General features: G+C 46.7%; 1 protein-coding gene across 1 annotated transcript in view; it reads left to right on the top strand.

Annotated features, from left to right (window-relative positions):
- LOC143939584 (hatching enzyme 1.2-like) overlaps positions 1-23,106 on the top strand; it is a 67,711-nt gene that overhangs the window by 38,127 nt on the left and 6,478 nt on the right. The window contains exons 10-12 of the mRNA XM_077460979.1: positions 2,324-2,543; positions 2,984-3,102; positions 4,918-5,125. Of these exons, the coding sequence (XP_077317105.1) occupies positions 2,324-2,543; positions 2,984-3,102; positions 4,918-5,125 (547 nt within the window). The remainder of the gene's footprint in view (positions 1-2,323; positions 2,544-2,983; positions 3,103-4,917; positions 5,126-23,106) is intronic.

The following is a 23,106-nucleotide window of genomic DNA, read 5'->3' as shown; positions in this document are numbered from 1 at the left end:
CAAGGTTTTCTGAAGGAGCCGCTGTTAAACATGTTGCTGGAGCTGCCCTGCAGTTAAAAAGTGTCATAATAGGGAGCTAGGAGGGGAGAAAAGAAGACGTGTGTGGCTTCCTCCCTGGGAAAAATTGGAGAATGCTCAGTGAGAGCGGCAACACAGAAGATGCAGGATTGTCTGGAATAGTGTTGCCACCATCAATGAGGATGTACATTGTATTTTTTTTAAAGGAACATTGAACTCACACACATGAAGCACTAACCCCCGAAGGAGCTGCTGGTTTGATTGGGCTTACCGTTACCTTCTTCACCTCAATTTGTGTCTAGGGGCTCCCGAGGTAGATGGCCCAAAAACTTTAGAGACTGACGACAGATCCGTTTAAGGCCCCTTTCACACGGACGATCCATTCAGGTCTGCCTGTCAGTTTTTCAGGCGGACCTGAACGGATGCTCAATAGACGTCAGATGTCAGCGGTGACAAGTCCCCTTACATCCGACCCACTCCGATCCAAAAAAGTGTGACGGAGGAAAAAGCTATTTTTCCATCCGTCATCGGATCGGATCGTGTGACGACGGACCGGGGAGAGCAGCGCTGTGACAGGTCCGTCCCTGCGCAGTGTGCAGAGACAGACCTGTCATCTTCCTGCTCAGCGGAGATTGCTCCGGCGATCCCCGCTGAGCAAGCGGAAATCCACGGGGCGGATCAGCACTGATCCGCCCCGTGTGAAAGGACCCTTAAGGGATTTTTATTTGCAAAAAACTTAGTTAGCGAACAGTCTCTTAGTATAGGATCAGAAGGTTAGAAGGACAAGTTCAGGTACTATTAGTGTCAAAGTCAATAATAAATAACTCTCTTACTTTGACTAAATCCAGAGAATAGCCATTCACAGCTGGATGTTCACTCAAGTTGGACAGTCCCTCTCGCCTAGCAGCCAACAAGGTGCTTACTCAGGAACAAGTCTCTGCCACAGACGTTGTTGTAGAACATGCAGGAAACTAGAACTTGTACAACACTCGTGTAATACCTGGATCTTTCAGCCGGTTTGGCGATACCCACGAGATTGGATTCACTTTGGTCCCTCAGCCTCAGCAGGCTCTTGCTAAGAAGCCAACCTGTAAGTGGCCTTCTGAAGAGTCCTCCCCTGGATAGCTATGAAGTTGCTGGGCCTCTCCACAACCGGAGATGGCACCAGACCACCTCGGAATCCTTTCTTTAGTTTCCTTGCCTCGAGCTAGCCAGCCCCGAGACATAAAGTCGGGTGGATCCGCACCCCAGACCATAGCCTTCCTGGGGGCTGGTCTGGAGGACCAGGACCATTGAGTCATAACATACTTTCTGAACCAGAACCCCGAACCATGTGACATCCGCATCTTAAGTACCCTCTACCAGATACCACAGCAAGAGTGACACTCCCACTGGGCGGGCTCAGAGAGAAAGTAACCTTAAAGAGGAAGTAAACCCTGATGAGTTTACTTCCTCTTTCATTCCCTGCAAAGGTAAAGCACAATGGACTACTATGCATCGCATAGTAGCCCATTATGTGATACTTACCTGACACAGGAGCCAGCGAAGTCACCGCTGTCCCCTGTAGTCTGGCGCATCCATCTTCTCGGTGGGGTCTCGCAGCTCCGCCGCTGTCATTCGGCGAAGCCATGATGACAACACTCCCGCGCATGCGCACGGGAGCCGAGACGCGCAGCATCGCGTGGCATCTTCATCATCAAAGATGCCACGCTCAGTGCGCTTGCGCGCCGCTGTCTACGGCACATGCGCCGTAGACAGCGGTGCCTGTCTTCGGGCAAATATCTCCTAAACCGTATAGGTTTAGGAGATATTTCTTGGACCTACAGGTAAGCCTTAATCTAGGCTTACCTGTAGGTCAAAGTGGTTTGTAAGGGTTTACAACCACTTTAAAGCACCCAACCAGACTGTGGTTCCATGCCTGCCAGAAGAGACAGTGCCCCCGGTGGTCAGGCTGAACACCCTCTAGTCCAGTCAGACTGATGCTGAGGTCAATATTTGGAATAATTGTGCCCAAACCAAACTACAGTTCAGGTGCAACCTTAAATTTCAAAAACATAGCGCATGCTCTTCAGGAGCCGGCGCTACACACACATTTAGTTTTAGAGTCAATGACAAAATAAATCATTTTGGTAAATCTAAAGGTCTGCTGGAGATTGTGCAATCGGACGAAAACATGTATGAACAGCTAAAATGAGATAGTATAAAGATTGTACGATCAGATTGTAACATGTGGTCCGCTTAAAACTTGCTACAGATAACAGTGAGTATCCATATAAAGGATTGAATGGTCACCTCTTTTCTCCAGGTCTTCCTGCAGCTTGAGAAGTTTGATGTTCGGTCTTCTCCGGCCTGCAGCCAGGCCTCTGTGATTGTCTATGATGGGATGAGCAGAGAGGCACCGGTTCTTATCCCCAGGAGCTGTGGAAAGGTGCGCCCGATTGGCCACGTTGCCTCTGGAAAGCTCGTGAGAATTGAATCCACCAGAAGAGGAGGAGAGGTCACCTTCACAGCAATCTACAATACTAGTGAGTATAAACACTCTCTCTGATGTCATCCTATTCCATAGCTCTATCCAATGGATCTGAAGTCCTAACATGGATCTGAACACTAAAGCTGGCAATATATTAGTAAATTTTCAAGCAAACAATCGTCCAAAAACTCTCAGTCTGTTTAACGACTTGACAAATGTCATTTGAAGTGACTTCGAAATTCCATTTTGGAACGAATAGAGTTTCCTGAATGAAATCCACCTTCCCTGTTAGAAATTCATTAGTTCGAAAAATGTTTTCCATCCTACTTCCCCGAATTTTCTCACCACTGCATTCAAAACATTGGATTGTATCCTACTAATAATTCCAAAATTGAACAAACGTTAAAATGAAGAATTAAGAAATTCTACTAGTGTATGGCCAGCTTTATTAGACCTGTGTATCTTGTCACATTGTGTGCCTTTCCTCTATTGCAGTAAAATGTGGGGAATCCTTCAACAGCTCAGCAGGAAACTTCTCTTCTCCCGGTTTTCCGGCTCTGTACCCCAATTCCATGGACTGTGTATGGGTGTTATCTGCTCCTCCTGGGCACAAGGTAAATATGGTGGACATATGGACTCCTTCACGCCTAGGGTGACCACTTTTCCAAATTGCCATTCAGCGGACACCCCCTTCCCAAAAAAAAAATGGTTTTTGATACCTTTTTTTTGCCAATTCTTAGAGAAAAAAAAGAGCAAACAGTGGTCACCAGGTTAGACAGGTGGTATACAATGTGCACCCGTTGCAATTGCCGGCATCCAGCTATTGAGAAAAAAAAGAAAGAAAAAAACAGTGTGGGATCCCCCCTTCTTGGTCTGGTATTGAAATTCAAGGGGAACTCCATGCCAAAATCAAAAAAAAAAAAAAGCGTGTAAGCGTGTCTCCCCCAAAATACCAGACCCTTTTCCGAGCAAGCAACCTGGCAGGTCAGGAAAGGGGAAGGATGAGTGAGCACCCCCTCCTGAACCATACTAGGCCACATGTCCTCAACATGGGGGGGTGCTTTGGGGCAGGGGGGGTCTGCCTTGTCTGTCTCACCCCAAAGCACCTTGACCCCATGTTGATAGGGACAAGGATTTTTTCCCCACAACCCTGGGCTGTGATTGTGGGGTTATGTGGGCGGGGGGGGGCTTATCGAAATCTGGAAGCCCCCTTTAACAAGGGAGCCCCCAGATCCCAGCCCCCCTCATGTGAATGAGTATGGGGTACTATGTACCCCTTCCAATTCATCCAAAAAAGTGTCAAAAAGTAATAAAAACACAGAGACTTTTTTTTTCAATGAAGCGCCCATTAATGCAGCCTACCAGTGCCCATCAATGCAGTCTCACCAGTGCCCATCAAATGGAGTCTCACCAGTGCCCATCAAATGCAGCCTCACCAGCGCCCATTAATTCAGCCTCGCCAGTGCCCATCAAATGCAGCCCAACCAGTGCCCATCAAATGCAGCCTACCAGCGCCCATCAATGCAGCCTCACCAGCGCTCAATGGAGCGGCGGCTACCTGCTGATGCTGAGACTTAGTTGCTTGTTGCAGAGAGAAGAGAGTAGGAACACCAGTGGCTGGGTGCCCCTAGGCAGCAGTGCGCCCTAGGCAGCTGCCCAGTTTACCTAGTGGTAGCACCAGCCCTGATCCCAGTTATTCAGCAATACATTTTAAAGAATAGTAATCCCTAGACCAGTGATGGTGAACCTTGGCACCCCAGATGTTTTGGAACTACATTTCCCAGGATGCTCATCTACACCGCAGAGTGAAAACTGAAAATAGATTCCGCGCCTGCTAATTTCTAAACTGGGTTCCTAAGCTCCTACCCCTTAACTAGGTGAAAACACTGCAGAGTGCATGAGCATCATGGGAAATGTAGTTCCAAAATATCTGGGGTGCCAAGTTTCGCCATCACTGCCCTAGACTATTTATAGAAACTTAAAGAGTGACTGTTGCCATGTGCCTGGTTCTACCACCCTGAACTGGAAAGCAAACCCGGGCCAAATCAGCGGCCCTTTCAGGGGGTGAGCACTATACTGTAAAGTTTTTGCTGCCCCCGTTTTGGAGGTCTCCTTTTCTTGCAAGATAATAATTTAAGGATAGACATTCAAAGGAGAATCAGTACACTGAGCACATCTCCCTGTCACTCTGCTTTATCCTCCTATCAGCGTGCTTCTTGTCAGCACATAACCTGATTGGCTCCTTGTACTGCACCTTTCTCTCAGAACTCCAGCCCTGCTGTACTTGGACTGCATGAGACTGATACCAGGTCACATTTAAGGACTTACACTGCTGGTAGTTGAAAAATATATTTAGTAATGCATTAATGATTAAAGAGCTTTATGTCTTTTCTATCTGCCTGGGGTTCACCTTGAATGTTTTGTCACAGATGACGGTACGCATTGCTCCGTTCAGCCTGGAATTGTCCAAAGGCTGCTCCTATGACTATCTCCTCTTCCAAGATGGACAGAAGAAGAAGAGAACATGCGGAGTCCTTCCTAAGCTGAGCTTTACATCCTCTAGCGGTTCTCTGATGGTTCACTTTCATAGCGACTCTTCTGTCCAGGCCAAAGGATTCTACGCTACCTTCTCCTTGTGTAAGTAGACAACCATAATGACAGACTGGTCATACTTTACTGAGCCATACCTGGAGTCCCTCATTGATGTCCCTACAAGGGGGACCAGTCAGCAGGCCAGGTCACCATGAAATATACCAACAGTCATCTGTACAAAGGACTTCTATATCATCCTTCAGTCCTTGTAGTTCTTTTATGGGACTGTATAGTGAGCAGCAATGAAATAAAATGCAAAATCCTCCTTCTGGAAAATATTTTGGATTTTAAAGCTGCATTAAACCCAAAAGTAAAAATGTATTACATTGCAGCTTACCAATTCTTATGCCCCATACACACGGTCAGACATTCCGACCACAAAATCCGTCAGATTTTGTCCGAAGCTTGTCTTGCATGCACACAGTTGCACAAAGTTGTCAGAAAATCCGAACATTCGGAACGAGGTGACATACAAAACGTACGATGGGACTACATAGAGGCCAGTAGCCAATAGCTTTCATCCCCAAATTTATTCTGAGCATGCGTGGCACTTTGTGCATCGGAATTCTATACACGCGATCGGAAAAAGTCAGATCGGATTTTGTTATCGGAAAATTTTAGGTCCCGCTCTGAAATTTTTTCCGTTGGAAATTGCGACAGAAAAAGCACGCTAGAGCGCACACACAATCGGATTTTCCGACAACATAATCCGATTGGACTTTTCCCGTCGGAATTTCCAACCATGTGTACAAGGCATTAGATGTGGTGGCTGCATTGGTTTTCTTTTTTAGACTTTTTTTAGACTTTTTTTCCCCATCATTTTCACCTGGTTGATCATGCCAGCAAGTCTGTTGTTTTTATACAGGACAAGATATTCTGCAGATGTAGCAGTTAGAGACCTGAGACAAACCATTAAACACTGACATTGGGTGCTTACAATGATCAGCTTTTATTCTTTTATGTAATCCTTTATCCCAAAAGGAAAAACAACTGTTTGCTGTAACTGCTTACAAAGTGTTAACTGGAGTTCAGCTTTGGTTTGTTAGTGTATTTAAATCTGCAAGTCCATCTAACACTCCCCCCCCCCCCCGGACTGATAACGCTGTGCTCTTTCATCCAGAGTGGAGGCACTCAATTACCCTGTACACAGGGTTGGACATTCCGACGACAAAATCGGTCGTATTTTTTCAGATGGATTTTGGCCCAACCTTGTCTTGCATACACACAGTAGCACAAAGTTGTCGGAAAACCCAATCGTTCAGAACGCGGGGACGTAGAACACGTACGATGGGACTATAAATGGACCAGTAGCTAATAGCTTTTATCTCGTAATTTATTCTGAGCTGGCGTGGCACTATGTCCGTCGGAATTGTCTACACACGATTGGAATTGTCGGAAAATTTTAGATCCTGCTCTCAAACTTTGTGTGTCGGAAATTCTGATGGAAAAAGTCAGATGGAGCCCACACACGATCGGATTTTCCGACAACACAATCCGATCACACATTTTCCGTTGGAAAGTACGATTGTGTGTACAGGGCATAATACAGGAGGTGCGTTACAGGTCAGATCACTGATCAGAAAACAGAGGGAAAAAATCCTAAAAATGAAAACGGATGCAGCCACCACACCTAATGATTAGTAATCTGCAATATTTTTTGTGTTGGGTTTAATACATCTTTAGGTTATGATACAATGTGATATACAAGTCTTTTGTATAGACAATTTTCAATTTATTCCATTTATTTATTTATTTTCAGTGTAAAAAATAAAATAACAAAGACGTGACAAAGTCCCGGTAATCATTCTCATTGTATGGCCGCGTACACACGGGCGGATTGTCTGCCCAACTTAGTCCGCTGAACCGTGTTTCAGCGGACAATCCGCTCGTGTGTGGGCTTCAGCGGACTTTTTCAGCGGACAGTCTGACGGACTTTGTCTTTCGGAATTTCCGTAATTTTGTCCGCTGAAACTTGGTTTTGTCCGTCCAAACTTGGTTTCAGCGGACAGTCCGCTCGTGTGTAGGCAAGTTGGACGGACTAAGTATGGCGCATGCTCAGAAAGGATTTACACGGCCGAAGGTTGCATTGCAGTGTATTGGACGTCGTTTTTCTAGTCCCATCATACGCGCTGTACACGTCATCGCGCAAGTTTTCAGCGGACTGTCTGCTCATCGTGTGTGGTCAAGTCCGTTCATTCAAAAGTTGAACGGACTGTCTGTCGGATTGTCTGACGAACTTAGTTGGGCAGACAATCCGCCCGTGTGTACGCGGCCTAAGGTTCATGGTAATGAAAGAACAGTTAAAGCTGACCGTCAGTCATTTTTTCATCTTTCCATCTATTAAATCTTCTGCCCTTGTTGTTTTAACTTTGGATAGTAAAATATTTTTTTCTGCCAGTAAATACCTTATACAGCCCACTTATTTCTTGTCTGGAAAAAAGCCTAGGCTTATGACATCATATACAGCTCTCCCTCTCACTCTCGTGAGAGTTTGCCAGGTAGGTGGGGGGGCAGGAGTCCTAAGAGGGCTAATGAGGGCTGCGGAGCTGGAGGTGTGTCATGTGTAAATCCAGGAAGTGAACAGGCAGCAGCTTATGCTGCCCACAGTTAAAATGGATGAGGCCAGACTCAGTGGAGAGAGATTTCCGCAGCATATTTGGCAAGTACAGAATAACAGTATATATAAAATAATATGCAATATGTGGTTGGAGGGAAGCTTCAGAACGGCAAAGATGTTTTTATTACAAATTATGTGAGTAGACTGCAGTTCCTATTTAAAGAGCCAAACCGAGGGGTCTCCACACAGGCACAATTGTTCATTCAATTTACTAATCATCAGTGGGGTCCAATTGGCATTCATTTTCCAATGCAGCAATGAGTAAATGGGAAAGATCAGGATGATCAATTATTCTTGAACCAACAAACCTCTAGAAGTGAATGAGGTTTTTGTTGGGGAAAGGTAATTCATTCCAAAATCGAATGTTAAATGCAAATGAAAACATTTTTAACTACTTTGAAATTAGTTACATAGTTAGGTGAGGTTGAAAAAAGACACAAGTCCATCAAGTCCAACCTATGTGTGCGATTATATGTCAGTATTACATTGTATATCCCTGTATGTTGCGGTCATTAAGGTGCTTATCTAATAGTTTCTTGAAACTATTGATGCCCCCCGCTGAGACCACCGCCTGTGGAAGGGAATTCCACATCCTTGCCACTCTTATGCTGCGTACCCATGACCGGACTTTCTGGCAGACTAGGTCCGGCGGGATTAGTCCGTCGGACAATCCGATCGTGAGTGGGCTGGGCCGATAGTTTTTTGAAAAAAAAAAAATCTGACGGATCTAGAAATAGAACATGTTTCAAATCTATCCAACGGACTCAATTCCAACGGACTAAAAATCAGGAAAACCGTTTGTCTGTGTGCTGGTCTGACGGACCAAATATGACGCAAGGGCAGCTATTGGCTACTGGCTATTGAACTTCCTTGTTTAGTCCGGTTTACATCATCACGTTCAAAATAAATGGACTTTCGAACTGACTTAGTCCATTCGTTTGTGGCCAAGTCCGTTCGTTCGGAAAGTCCGTCAGACCTAGTCTGCCGGAAAGTCTGGTCGTGTGTACGCGGCATTACAGTAAAGAACCCTCTAGGTAGCTTAAGGTTAACCCTCTTTTTTTCTAATTGTAATAAGTGGCCACGAGTGAATTCATCAAGACATTGAATGTAGAGAGAATTTTTGAACAAATGTTCATACAGATTTTCCTATGAACGTTTGTTTGACAATTTCCCAGTGTATGGCCAGCTGTAGGATTCTTTCACATGGGTGGCCGGAGGTGGTAAGATCAGTCACCTGAGCCACAGATGTAAAGGCTGAACAGCCAGAGGAGGCTCTTATCATGCCAATACCTTGATGTTTTGCTTGGTGGACAATTTAACACAACAAGCTTAGTTGATGGGCAGTACCACCTGGCAAACTCAGCCATTCAAGTCAATGGGGGGGGGGGGCAAAATGGCGGTTTAACCCCATTATAAATATAAAAATCAGACATTTAGGAGGCGGCAGGAGCGCCTGACAGTGGCTGCTTAGTTGCACTTTGAAAAGCGATCTGCTGCAGATCACTTTTCAGAGCATTGGCTAGTGTGAACTTAGACTTAGTCTATAAACAAGAGGAGGAAAGGGGAAGAGGTTCGGAGAGACACCAATATACAACACGGTCACAGAGGTAGGTGGTGAAGACATAAGTAGTAGAGGTCAGTATGCAGAGGTACCCACTGAGCAGTAACCGGGTGAAAAACAATTAGAAGGAAATCGGAGATAATCTCCGGAATGCGACTATTTCAGCTACTTCAGGTGTTGCCCTTATGAAGATATAGCTAGTATAGCTAGTGTGGGGATCTATTCTTACTTTAGGGATGATCCCCTTACAAAGACAGACATAGCTGAGGAGGGTGCGTGTAACCAAGAGCCCCAAACTTTCAGGAACGTGTTATGCCGCGTACACACGATCGGAATTCCAGCCAGAAAAAGAGTGATGAGAGCTTTTCATCGGAAAATGCGACCGTGTGTATGCTCTATCGGAATTTAGCTGTCCGAATTTCCGCCAGCCAAAAATTGATAGCATGTTCTCAATTTTCCCGATGGAAAAACGTTCTATCGGAAATTCCGATCGTGTTTTTGTGCTCAGATTCAACTACAAGACAGAAACTATTGGCTACTGGCTATTGAACTCCCTTTTCTAGTCCCGTCGTACGTGTTGTACGTCACCGCGTTATAAAAGATAGGAATTTGGTGTGACCGTGTGTAGACAAGACATCTTGAGTGGAGTTCCATCGGGAAAACCATCAGAGCTTTTTCCAATGAGAATTCCGATCGTGTGTACGTGGCATTACTCTCATAGGTGACCAGAAAAAGTCCCTTTCAAAATAAGAAGGTAGGGGGCGCTGCTTTTATCCCAATGTATGACTATGTGTGCATTAGAAGCCACTGTAAAGGCTCGTACACATTAACTATAAGAAATTCAGGTGAACATTTTCACCCAAAGAATTTTCGTACAGTGTGTAGACGATTTTCGAACGCCAATTCTGACTTTTCGTATGAAAATTCCCAAAGGGACAAATTTCAAAATTTTTCTCGTATGGGAACAGAACGAACGATTTTCGTTTAACCACTTGCTTACTGGGCACCTAAACCCCCCTCCTGCCCAGACCAATTTTCAGCTTCTAACGCTGTCGCTCTTTGAATGACAATTGCGCGGTCATACAACACTGTACCCAAATGAAATTTTTATCATTTTTTCCTACAAATGGAGCTTTCTTTTGGTGGTATTTGATCACCTCTGGGTTTTTTAGTTTTTGTTAAAAAAAAATTAAAAAAGGCCGCATTTAAAAAAAAAAAATACAAAACCGTTATATATTTTGTTAATACATTTTGCAAACAGGTAATTTTTCTCCTTCATTGATGTAATCTGATGAGGCTGCACTGATAGGCAACGATAGGGCGGCACTGGTGGGCACTGATAGGTGGCATTGGTGGGCACTGATGGGCGACACTGAAGGGCACTGATGGGTGGCAGTGATGGGCATTGTTTGGCACTGATAGGTGACACTTATAGGCAGCAATGCTAGGTGGTACTGATGATGCACTGATTGGCACCACTGGTGGGCACTGATAGGTTACACTTATGGGCACTGATAGGTGGCACTGATTACTGGCACTTACGTACTGTAGGCACTGATTCGTGGCACTGGCAGGCGGTACTGGTGGGCACATATGAGGCTCTTCCTTTTCTCCTCGCGCTGTCAGCGTGAGAAGAAAAAAAACGATTACCGATCTTCTGTTTACATCACGTGATCAGCTGTCATTGGCTGACAGCTGATCACGTGGTAAGGGACTGGGATTGGCCCCTTACACGGATCTGTGATCACCGGAGTCTCATTAACTCAGGTGATCACAGAGCGCATCGAGCGCCCCCCTTTAGTGGGAGTGGCGAGCTTGCAAAGGGGAGGACGTCAATAGACGTACTCCCGGCAAAGCACATTCGCGCTGCAACCGTCATTCGGCTATAGCGTGGATCTGAAGCAGTTAATGTGTACCGTTTTTGTGCAATTTTCATACAAGAAAAATCTGAAAAGAGAGACTGCACATGATCAGAAACAATAGACAACAGAAAAAAAAGCCTGCGTCGTACGAGAATTTTCATACAAAGTCCCTTTAAAACCGAACACACACACAGGTTCTGTGGCTGATTAAAGTTGTAAACCCTTACAAACCACTTTGACCTACAGGTAAGCCTAGATTAAGGCTTACCTGTAGGTCGAACTCCAGCTCTTGTTATGCTGCCCCATGACCCTATGGCCATTCCGGGCCTAGTCACTTCTCCCTCTGTACTAGTGCGACCACTACAACTGTCTGCTGCATCCCCCCAACTCCTGCTGCACTTGCCTCCTCGAGGTGCTGCCTTCTCTAGAGCCATCCTGTCTGCCAACGCAATAGAGCGATATCCACCAGGCTCTCGCTGCAATCCCCTCTCACTCTCTTTCAGCTTTGATCTCCTCTTCCCCCAGATGCGATTCTGACTCTCCCCCAGATGCGATCCCGACTCTCCTCCAGCACTCACAGCAAATATGTCCACTGACCACCCACTGCAATCCCCACAACCCATCAAGGCATTTCGAAATATATTAATTTCTCCCAAGAGACAACCCACTCCATTAGGATTTTTATGATATTTTCAGGAAGCTATGTACAACATCCTGCCTACTCTTCCATCCAGCCATGGCTTGTCTGCATTGTGTAGATAAGCAGAGAGACCCAATGATGTCATCACTGGGTCCAAAATTGAACCTCCGCTTTTTGAAACCCTCCCCCCCTCCGGTGTCATAGTTGGCACCTTTCAGGGGGGAGGGGGGTGCAGATACCTGTCTAAGACAGGTATTTGCACCCAATTCTGGGCATTGACTCCCAAGGGAGTCTATGCCTCTTCCCGTCCTGCCGCGCTGTCTGCTGGGATACACACAGGTCCCAGAGACAGCAGGGACCATTTAGATTGCCCTGCATGACTCGTGCATGTGCAGTAGGGAACCGGGAAGTGAAGCCGCAATAATTAATTTCCTGATTCCCATACTGAAGATGGTGGCGGCAGCACCCGAGGACCGAGAGATGGTTCGTTCTCGGGTGCCGACATCGCTGGACCCTGGGACAGGTAAGTGTTCTTATTTTAAAAGTCAGCAGCTACAGTATTTGTAGCTGCTGACTTTAAAAAAAAAAAAACGCTTTAACAATGTATTTGCATTTTGGGCACGGAGGGCAAAATGTAGGCAGATTAAACTTCAGCTGTCCTCTGATAACATCATCATATGGAGGTAAAATGTAACGTCTGTTGCGATTTCTGTCTTCTTTTATTTCCCAGAGATGTAGGAGAACCGGTAACGCTCATTAAATAACCTAAATGTTAAATATGACTTTCCTGAGGCTATAGGTGTGGCGGCTCAGGTATCATTTTTTAACCATTTAAAAGTCACCATGTAGGCTGCCCGAGGGGATCTTGTCATTTTCTTTAAAATGAGGGAGTTGGCAGTAAAATTATTTAAACCTTTTCATAAACAGGTGTAAGGGAATCCAAAGCTTGTGTAATAATAAGCTGAGTGTAGCTGAGTCTGTCCATAGACAGATTAAATTCACATCATCACAGAGTGGTACTGTGGATACGAGAAATAGGTACATATATGCCACGTCCCGATATATTTGAATTTGGATGATGGACTTTATAGGCACAACACTAACTTTGTAGTTTAAAAAGGTATATAAATGTATTATTTACAAAAAACACATTTGAAACAATATTAAAATCATTGACTATTCACAATGTTGCCTTGAAACATAAAACACACCATTTATAGATCAAAAGTAATAGACTACTTAGTAATAAAAAACCAAGAAGCAATCTCCATGAAATACTATAGTATCGTGGAGTATGAAAGGCGGTGTGGCGTGATTCAGCTCAGCTCTACGTATTACACGTGCTCAAAAACGCTTCTTCGGGCGCTTGGGGCATTTTATTACTATCATCAAGAAACAAACAAGGGACAGTGTCCACGGCACATCCAGAGATGCAGGGATATCTCTTCATCAAAATTACAAGCTAATTTGCAAGGTAATGATCAAGCCAGACAAAGTCCCAAGTGGGTCCCAAAAAGCCCAGAATCTCAAGTGTGCACCGTTCTATTTATAGCCCCAAGCACCGCCAAGCGGGGGCCAATCTTATCCCAAGCGCCGCCTAGTGCGGTCGAGTCACATAGCAGGTCCCGCCTTCTGGAGCTTGCAGCGCTGATGGACGTCCCACTGGTCCAACGGTGGGACCGCGGGATGTGTGACATCCATCATAGGCACTGCAGTCTCCAGAAGTCGGGAATTACAATGCAGCCACCGTGTGAGATCGCCACTCGGCTCTCCTCCTCCCTGCTGCGATGATGGGCGCACACTGCATACCACGGCTGAACTGTTGCTGCAGAACACATGAAGTCTCCTGGTCAGGTAGATCAGAGTAGGTCAGCGAATGTATGTATGTCAGGTAGGTCAGTGCATGTCAGGTACAGTAGACCAGTGCATGTCAGGTAGGTCAGTGCATGGCAGTGTATGTATGTCTGGTCAGTGTGTGTCTGGTAGGTAGGTCAGTGTGTGTCAGGTAGGTGGTCAGTGTGGCAGGCAGGTGAGTTTAGTGGTCAGCATTGATGGGCACCGGTAAGCCAGCCAGCAAGTAAGCTTAACCCACACCACACAACCCCACCGCCCAGCCAAAATGCCCAGTGCTGCCGCAGACCCAACCCCCCCCCCCCCGGACTTCGGGCTGAAGCCTCTGGTCTTTTTGCCACCTAGCAACTCCCCTGCCATTAATCATCAATTATTGTTCCCATGCAGACACCATCGGGGTAATCCTCCACTGCAGAGCTGTGTTGGGCCTAACCCACCCAGCGTGGAAAATGGTGGCTGAGTTTGTACATAGTTATAGTGTAACATTTCCCATCAGATCGCCCGTTATGTCACCTGCAGCGAGCTGACTACCCATAGATGTAGGTTGACCAGTCAAAAAAAGCAAAATGATGTACAAATAAATCATTTTAAAAACTGGGGCAGACTTAATGGACACATTCTTTATCTGTTGTCACTGTTCTTTGGTTCTAGATTAAAGTGTTTGCTATCCCAACATTTTATATTCCTGATATGTGTCCGTTGTACTATGCACTTATTTTCAAAAGTATCCCGTTTTCTTTGTTAATTTCTGTAAAATCCCTGGTGATCCTGCCAGTCCTTTTGTTCTCATATTTCAAACTGACCATGCTATGCATAGAAGCACATCCATCCCAGCGGTCATGGTCAGTTTTCCAACTGTGCTGGGATCACAGCCTGCTTGTCCTCCAATTGTCAGACCCCCTTGCACAGCCATTCACTGGAAAGACACGCCCCCTAAGTCTCCACCCTCAAGCTCTGTAAGCCCCCTATGCAGCTGAGAATAGAGGTCATATGATAACATTTATGTTGTTTTGTTTTTTTAAATATATGCACAAATGTTTTACCTTTCATTTATATTTTAAACTGAGTGGGTTGGTTATGAGCTAAGGGTTCACAGATACTTAAAGTGATTGTAAAGTCTCAAGGTTTTTCACCTTAAAGCAGAATTCCACCCAAAAGTGGAACTTCCACTCATTTGTCTCCTCTCCCCCTCCGGTGCTACAATTGGCACCTTTTGGGGGGAGGGGGGACAGGATACCTGTCTTTGACAGGTATCCTGTTCTTACTTCCGGGAGTCCAGGCCGCGCCCAGTGACATCACCGTGGGGCTCCCTCCTCCTCTCCCTGTCGCCGGGCCAGTAGGAGAGAAGAGCGGGGCCTCGCCCATGCGCAGTAGGGTTCCCGGCGTGAAGCCGTAGGGCTACACTGCCAGGTACTCTTACCCGCAATAGCAGCACCTGACAGCTGTGGTGCCGACATCGCTGGACTCCAGGACAGGTAAGTGTCCTATTGTTAAAAGCCAGCAGCTGCAGTATGTATAGCTACTGGCTTTAAATTGTTTTTTATTTGGGTGAAAAACCTTCTTTGCTGCAGCTCCCCTCAGACCCCTGATCCGATCCAATACTGCACAAACCCAGCGGCTCCTGACGCTGTCTCCCTGCTCATTGGACAGATTGATAGCAGTGGGAGCCATTGGCTCTCGCTGCTGTCAATCAAATCCAGTGACATGAGGGACAGAGCTGAGTCCTGGTGTCTGTCAATGGACGCAGCAGCGGGACTCAGACAGGTGCCCCCATGAAAAGCAGCTTTTCTGGGGGGCACCTGATGAAGAGGAGGAGCCAAGAGCACCAGCGGGGCACCCCAGAAGAGCACAGAGCAGGTAAGTAAAAAAAACGGTTTCCATAACTGTTTCACTCTTTTACTGCTCCCCACCACCCCCTTAGTGTAGTATGAACAGGGATGCTCTACCAAGTCAAGCATTTATTTTTCATGTTCAATAATTTTATTGAATAAATGAGACCCTAGGTGCAAGAATATGAAGTTTACAAGCAGTTCCAAATATCACAATATTTCCTAAGTATAATAAGACAGTCATGTGGATACCAACAGAACATGCTACAAAAATAAAGTAAAGAATAGATTAAAATGTCAGGAATTGGACCAAAAGATTTGCAAATCTGATTCACATAGGTGGGGGGATGGAGAGAAGAAAGAAGAGATAGAAGAAGGGAAACAAGAAGAGTGCCTTGGCGGAATGTTGAGCTGCCTGGGGGGTATGTCTGGCAAGCACACTCAGGATCATAAATCTTTTATAAACTTGTCAAAGGACGTCAGTAACAAATGACCAACCCACGGCACTCACACTTTTTTGGGCATAGTGTCTGTTAGCTTCACGATCAACTTTCAATTAGAGAAAGTCCAGTGTAATCCCACTGTGCCCTCAGCTAGTGAGAAGGAGGTGGTCAAAAATGCTATCATTATAGTTTGCTTTGTGGCTCTTAGAACGTGTTTTATAAACTTGGATTGAAATGTTGTGAGTCCTTTTGGTCAGAGAGTGAGAAGTGCCTCACTTGGATTTCCAGGGATGTTGGTGCCCAATAATTCACAAAAACATCCAGTAGACCTCTGTCCACAGAGCATGTCAAGTCCACCATAGATGTTCATCTGTTGGGCAGCCCTGGAAACCATTCCTTCCATGCCTGGGAATATACTAAAGGCAAAAAGGTCTAATGGCAAAAGGGAATTTGCCCCAGAACTTGGTAAATGAGGTGAAGCTCTGACGACTTCCATCATCCAATTACGTGAAAGCAAAATTGCTGTTTATTTTCCTTGCACATGATTGGATATTCTTTTCAAAGTGAAATGTCACCGCAATCACTAGTTCTGGGTCAAGTTTCCTTGCAAAGTGCAACTTCCCTCAATTTGTCTTTACTAAATCCACTCAAATGCGTCCAAGATGACTGGGTGCCATGTACAAGGGGTAGGGATGAGCTTCGTGTTCGACTCGAACATACGTTCAACTCGAACATCGGCTGTTCGCCCGTTCGGCGAATTCCGAACGTTATGGGCCGTTCACGCCAAATTCGTGTGGCGCTCACGGCCCACAATGCACTGCGTCATCGCAGTGCATTGCTGGCTCATGATTGGCCAAGCATGCACTGTGACCCCCGCATGCTTGGCCAATCACAGTGCCAGCAGCGAGGAGAGCCATGATTGGCCACAGGCAGGATGCCTGTGGCCAATCATAGCTCAGGCTGTGTAGTACACGCCCCACACTATATAAGGCCGCCAGCGCGGCGGCCTTGTGTAGTGTGTTGGCGTCTGAAGCAGTTAGTGGGTGTTCTGTGTACCTTTAACACAGTATACACCGATCGTTATCGGCCGATTTTCGATCTTGCTCTTCTGTAGTGGTTGTTGTCTGCGTGCCCTGACTGCAGTATACACCGCTATATTCACCTCACCTATATAGCTAGTGATCTATCTTTTATAATAGAGCTTGCAGTCAGTAGTGTTAGGAGCTTGTGCGTGCTGTCGGCTTTATCTCTGGTGTTCTATAATAAAGGCATCTGCAGGAGTTAGTGGGTGTTTTGTGCCTCCAGCACAATATACACCTGTATCTACCCTTTATTGCTGTTCTCTAATAGAGCCATCTGCAGGGCTTAGTGGGTGTTGTGTGCCTCCATTACAGTATACCCCTTTATCTCTGGTGTTCTATAATAAAGGCATCTGCAGGAGTTAGTGGGTGTTGTGTGCCTCCAGCACAATATACACTACCCAACTGCTGTTTTACCCAACTCCCTTCAGGCCATTACCATGTCTGGAAGGCCAGCAAGGAGAGGCAGACAGGCGCAAGCCGATTAAAGAGGGCAAGCAGGCTCTGTGTCTAGAGACAACAGTGCTGGTCATGGACACGGTGCATTGTCATCAGCACGTGGCCATGGGACACGCTTGTCCTTCTTTTCGGCAGCTGGACATGTTGAACCGCAACATGCCAACGACTTGGTAGAGTGGATGACCAAGCCCTCTTCATCCTCCTCATCGTCTCTCACCCAGTCTCAGGGTACTAGCAAAGCAGCTGCCAACGCATTGTCTTCCCTCGTCTCAATGTCATCATCAGTGACTCCTTCCCTAGACCCACCACGTCCTCCTGAGGAGTCTCCTGAACTCTTTGAGCACAGTGTTGGGTACATGCTCCAGGAGGATGCCCAGTGTTTTGTAGGCTCTGATGATGACACTCAGCTAGAGGAAGGCAGTAGCGTGAATGCAGAGAGAGGGGATGCTCAAGAAGGACAGCAATCTGGCAGTCATGTTCCACAAGCTGCAGCATATTGCCAGGTTTGCTACAGCGATGAAGAGGGAGGGGATGATGAGGGCACTGACTCCATGTGGGTGCCTGGTAGGAGAGAGGAGGAGGAGGAGGCACATGTCCAACGAGGCAGGATGCCCTCCGGGGGCCAGCTTAGGGGCAGCACACTGACTGAATCACACCGCAGAGCTCCGCCTGTGCAGGGCGCTGCCTCTGCGCGTTATTCTAATAGTTCTTTGGTGTGGGCCTTTTTTGAGACGAGTGCATCAGATCGCACCGCTGCTATTTGCAACATATGTCTCAAGCGTATCTCGCGTGGCCAAAACATCAGCCGCTTGGGCACCACATGCTTGACCAGACATATGTTGACCTGCCATGCAGCTCGTTGACAAGTGTACCTCAAAGACCCACACCAAAGAACAAAGCGGACCTCTCCTTGCTCCTCATCAGCTGGCATCTCCAACCCCACTAGACCTTCAGTCCTCTCTGAAACCTGCTCTGAGAGGAATGAAGGTGTAGAATTAGGTGTGTCACAGCCAAGTGCTTCCGGGCACTCTGCTAGCAGTACACCCACGTCCGATTATAGCAGGCAAATGTCCCTGCCCCAGCTGCTGGACCGGCGAAAGAAGTTCACTCCCAGCCATCCACATGCCCAGCGGTTGAATGCTAGCTTGGCTAAATTGCTAGCACTTCAACTGCTGCCTTTTCAGTTGGTAGACTCGTCCCCCTTCCATGAGTTTGTACAATGTGCGGTTCCTCAGTGGCAGGTCCCCAAAACGCCACTTTTTCTCACGGAAGGCGATTCCGGCTCTCTACCGGCATGTGGAAGGCAATGTCCTTGCCTCGCTGGACAGGGCGGTCAGCGGTAAGGTGCATATTACCGCTGACTCATGGTCCAGCAGGCATGGACAGGGACGTTACCTGTCTTTCACGGCCCATTGGGTCACTCTTCTGGCAGCTGGGAAGGATGCAGGACAAGGTGCAGTAGTGTTGGAGGTTGTTCCGCCACCACGCCTCCAAAATGCTACTATTGGTTGTGACACACCTCTCTCCTCCACCCCCTCCTCTTCTTCTTCCTCCATGGCCTCTTCCAGTGCTCTGTCCTCAGAACCAGCGGTGCTCCGTAGGCGTTCCAGGGGCTACGCAAGTACGCAGGCAAAACAATGCCATGCCGTGCTTGCGCTGGTTTGTTTGGGGGACAGGAGCCACACTGGGGCGGATGTTTTGTCAGCTCTGCAGGGGCAGGCCGAGAGGTGGTTGACGCCACGCCAGCTTAAACCAGGAATGGTGGTTTGCGACAATGGCACCAACCTCCTCTCCGCCCTCCGACAGGGACAACTGACCCATGTGCCCTGTGTAGCTCACATCCTTAACCTGGTGGTGCAGCGGTTCTTGGGCAGGTACCCCGGCTTACAGGATGTCCTGAAGCAGGCCAGGAAAGTCTGTGTGCATTTCCGCCAATCATTTAATGCCTGTGCTTGGCTGGCTGAGCTCCAAAAGGAGTTGAACCTGCCCAAGAACCGCCTTATATGTGACATGCCCACCAGGTGGAACTCAACGTTGGCCATACTGTAGCGGCTGCACACGCAGCAGAGGGCCATCAATGAGTACCTCTGCGACTACTGCACCAGGACAGGGTCAGGGGAGCTCAGTTTTTTCTCACCACGCCAGTGGGGCATGATCAGGGATGCATGCACTGTCCTGTCACCGTTTGAGGAGGCCACAAGGATGGTGAGCAGTGACAGTGCATGCATCAGTGACACTGTACCTCTTGTCCACCTCTTGGAGCATACGCTGCGTGGAATAATGGACAGGGCACTTGAGGCAGAACAGAGGCAGGAAGGGGAGGACTTCCTTGCCTCTCAAGGCCCCCTTTATCCAGACAGTGTTCCTGCTGTGCCACCCATCACACAGGAAGAGGATGAGGAGGAGGAAGAGGAGGAGGAGGATGATTGTGTCAGCATGGAGGTGGAGGCTGGCACTCAGCATCAGCAGTCTTGTAGGGATGATTTACAGTCCCAAGAAACACGTGGACTTGTACGTGGCTGGGAGGAGGTAGCTGTGGATCATGTTGTCCTTAGTGACCCAGAGGACTCTGGACCGAATGCCTCAGCTAACCTACGCTGCATGGCCTCCCTGATCCTGCAAAGCCTGCGGAAGGATCCTCGTATTCTTCGGATCAAGGAGAGGGACCATTACTGGCTGGCCACTCTCCTTGATCCACGGTACAAGGGTAAGGTTGCCAACCTTATCTTGCCATCGCAGAGGGAGCAGAGGATGAGACATCTCCGGGAGGCCTTGCAGAAAGGTCTGTGCAACGCATTCCCAGAGACTGGGAGGTTACAAACTCCTGGTCCTGGCCAACGTGTTGCTGAGGCATCGGTCAGAAGGAGCGGTGGAGAAGGTGGCCGTCTGACTGATGCTTTCAGACAATTTTTTAGCCCGCAGCCCCAAGGTATGATCGGTTCCAGCAACCATCGCCAGCGTCTGATTTACATGGTGCAGGAATACCTAGGGGCAAGGTCAGACTTGGACACCTTTCCCACCGAAAATCCTCTGGCTTACTGGGTCTTGAAGATGGATCACTGGCCAGAGCTTGCACAGTATGCAATTGAGCTACTGGCCTGTCCTGCATCCAGCGTTCTTTCGGAACGCACCTTCAGTGCTGCTGGTGGCTTTGTTACCGATCACAGTGTGCGCCTGTCCATCGAATCAGTTGATCGACTGACCTTCATCAAGATGAATCAGTCTTGGATCACCCACAGCTACCAAGCACCTGAAGCTGATGTAACCGAATAATTTTTTTTGAAATATCACATCCCTTCAAGACTGCCTATGCTGATGCTGAGTGACTGTCCTGTTATGTTGATTGTCTATCCTCTTCCTCCTCCGCTGATATGTTGTAAGAACATTTCTGGTTCTGGGTGATGCCATCAGCCCAATTTTTCTGCCCCTGTTTAACAGGGGCGTTTAAGTACAATTTTTGATGCAATGCTTTGCAGCAGGGCTAATTCCTGCAATAAAACTAGAGTATATGGGAGAGGTTGCAGTGTGGTGGCACCAGCACCAGTGCCTAAGGCCCAATTTTTCTGCCCCTGTTTAACAGAGACATGTAATTACAATTCTTGATATAATATTTTACAGGAGGGCCCGTTCCTGTGCCCACCCAGAGTAACTGTGAAGACTTATAGTGTTGTGGCACCAGCACCACAACCACCAAAGGTCAATTTTTCTACCACTGTTCAACAATGGCATGTAATTACAATTCTTGATATAATCGTTCACAGCAGGGCGCTCCAGCGCCCACCAAGAGTCACTTTGAGGGCTTACAATGTTGTGGCAAAACCAACACCTTGTTCCGCCATTTCTGCAGAGCATATAGGGCAGGCCCCTACTTTCAAACATCCAACTTACAAACATCTCCTACTTGCAAACGGAAGGAGACAACAGCAAGTGAGATGAAAAAAGATGTACGACAAAACAAATTATACAGGGGTGATAACCCTTCCCTATGTTTTCCAAAAAGCTTAAAAATAGTTTTTTTGACTGGAGCTACACTTTAAAAATGTACCAGTTGAAAATTACAAACAGATTCAACTTAACACAACAAACCTACACAGTCCCTGTCTTGTTTGCACCGCCTGTATACTGCTGTTCTGAGTATATAGGGCCTGGGGGCCACACGCATTTCCTTTTTTTAATATGGGTACTGGGTTCCCCTTAATATGCGTACAAGACCCAAAGGGGCTGGTAATGGGCAGGGAGGGCTACCCATGCCATTGTTCTCAATGATTTTCAACCATATTACAGGAACCAGATATAACATTAAAACCGCAAGCAGTTTTAAATTATGTTATTTCCGTTTAATGTCATTTTGTGCAGGGACTGTTCTAAACACGGGAAACACGTGGCACTTCACAGGCATACTACAGACACCCCCCCAGGCACCATATTTAAAGGAATATTTCACTTTTTTTTTCACTTTAATCGTCATTAAAATCAGTGCTCCCGCCAAAACGGCTATTTTTAAAAACATTTTAGGCATTGACCCATGTCCCCTGGGGCAGGAGCCAGGTCCCCAAACCCTTTTTAGGACAGTATCTTGCATATTAGCCGTTAAAATTAGCACTTTTAATTTCGAACGTTCGAGTCCCATAGACTTCAATGGGGTTCTAAAGTTCGTACGAATTTGGGGTCCGTTCGAAAGTTCTGGTGCGAACCGAACCGGGGGGTGTTCGGCTCATCCCTAACCAGGGGCATATCAGCTTGTGGTTGGATTCAAGAGCTTGTACATTCGATAAACAAGGTTTAGTTCCACTTTAAACTTGGGTCCAAATCTCAGGTTCCAGAGGGGAGTTAAGGTTCAATGCAAATTTTTGCCAAGCAATTATTTTTATAAGAATGTCACAGGAGAGAGCAACTGAATTGGGACACCTGCCTTTACACGCACATGAACTTTAATGGCACCCCAGTCTTAGTCCATAGGATTCAATATTGAGTTGGCCCACCCTTTGCAGCTATAACAGCTTCAAATCTTCTGGGAAGGCTGTCTAAAAAAATGTAGGAGTGTGTCTATGGGAATAAAATCAATATATGGTAGTGCGCTCCAAAATTAGACTAAACATACAAATTAATAGCAAAAATAGATCAGCAATGCATTAAAGTAATAAAGTGCATACGTGCCGTAAACAAACGTAAGTGCCACACATGTAAATCTGTGAAAGTGTCCAACTCAATATGTAACCACAGTGCTAAAGGCAGCACACATAAAAGAATCTGTGAATGCACAACAGAATCCGTGAAAAGTATTGGATGCCACAGATGGTGCCAAGGAGGTCTTGAAACTTCACAGTGCCCACAAATGTTTAGGTGTAGTGGCTCCTTACTTTACTGCTGTAAGGCAAACATCATAAATATATCCAGCACACTGTGCTCTGTGGCGGGTTTACATAAGGCTCAGTAGAATTTCCAATAAACACTCCAGCGATAGAATACCATAAGAGAAACAAAGGAGCTCCAAATGGTGAAGTATGTAAAACTCGTTGTAAATTTATTAAAAATATAATGGGTACTCACATAACACAACAAAGCAAACATGCGAAACAAAACGAGCGCGGCGCTCGTGCTCAGGTCGTCACTTCCGGTATCCGAGTATCACTCTGTATTCCTACTTGTATTGTCACTAATCACGTGACTTCATCAGGGAATCGC

The sequence above is a fragment of the Lithobates pipiens genome, unplaced genomic scaffold (assembly GCF_037356315.1).
Source record: "Lithobates pipiens isolate NorthernLeopardFrog02 unplaced genomic scaffold, aLitPip1_a1.2 Scaffold_10, whole genome shotgun sequence".
Taxonomy (NCBI): Eukaryota; Metazoa; Chordata; class Amphibia; order Anura; family Ranidae; genus Lithobates; species Lithobates pipiens.
The sequence above is the reverse complement of the archived record's forward strand: the minus strand, read 5'-3'. Positions and strand labels throughout refer to the sequence as shown.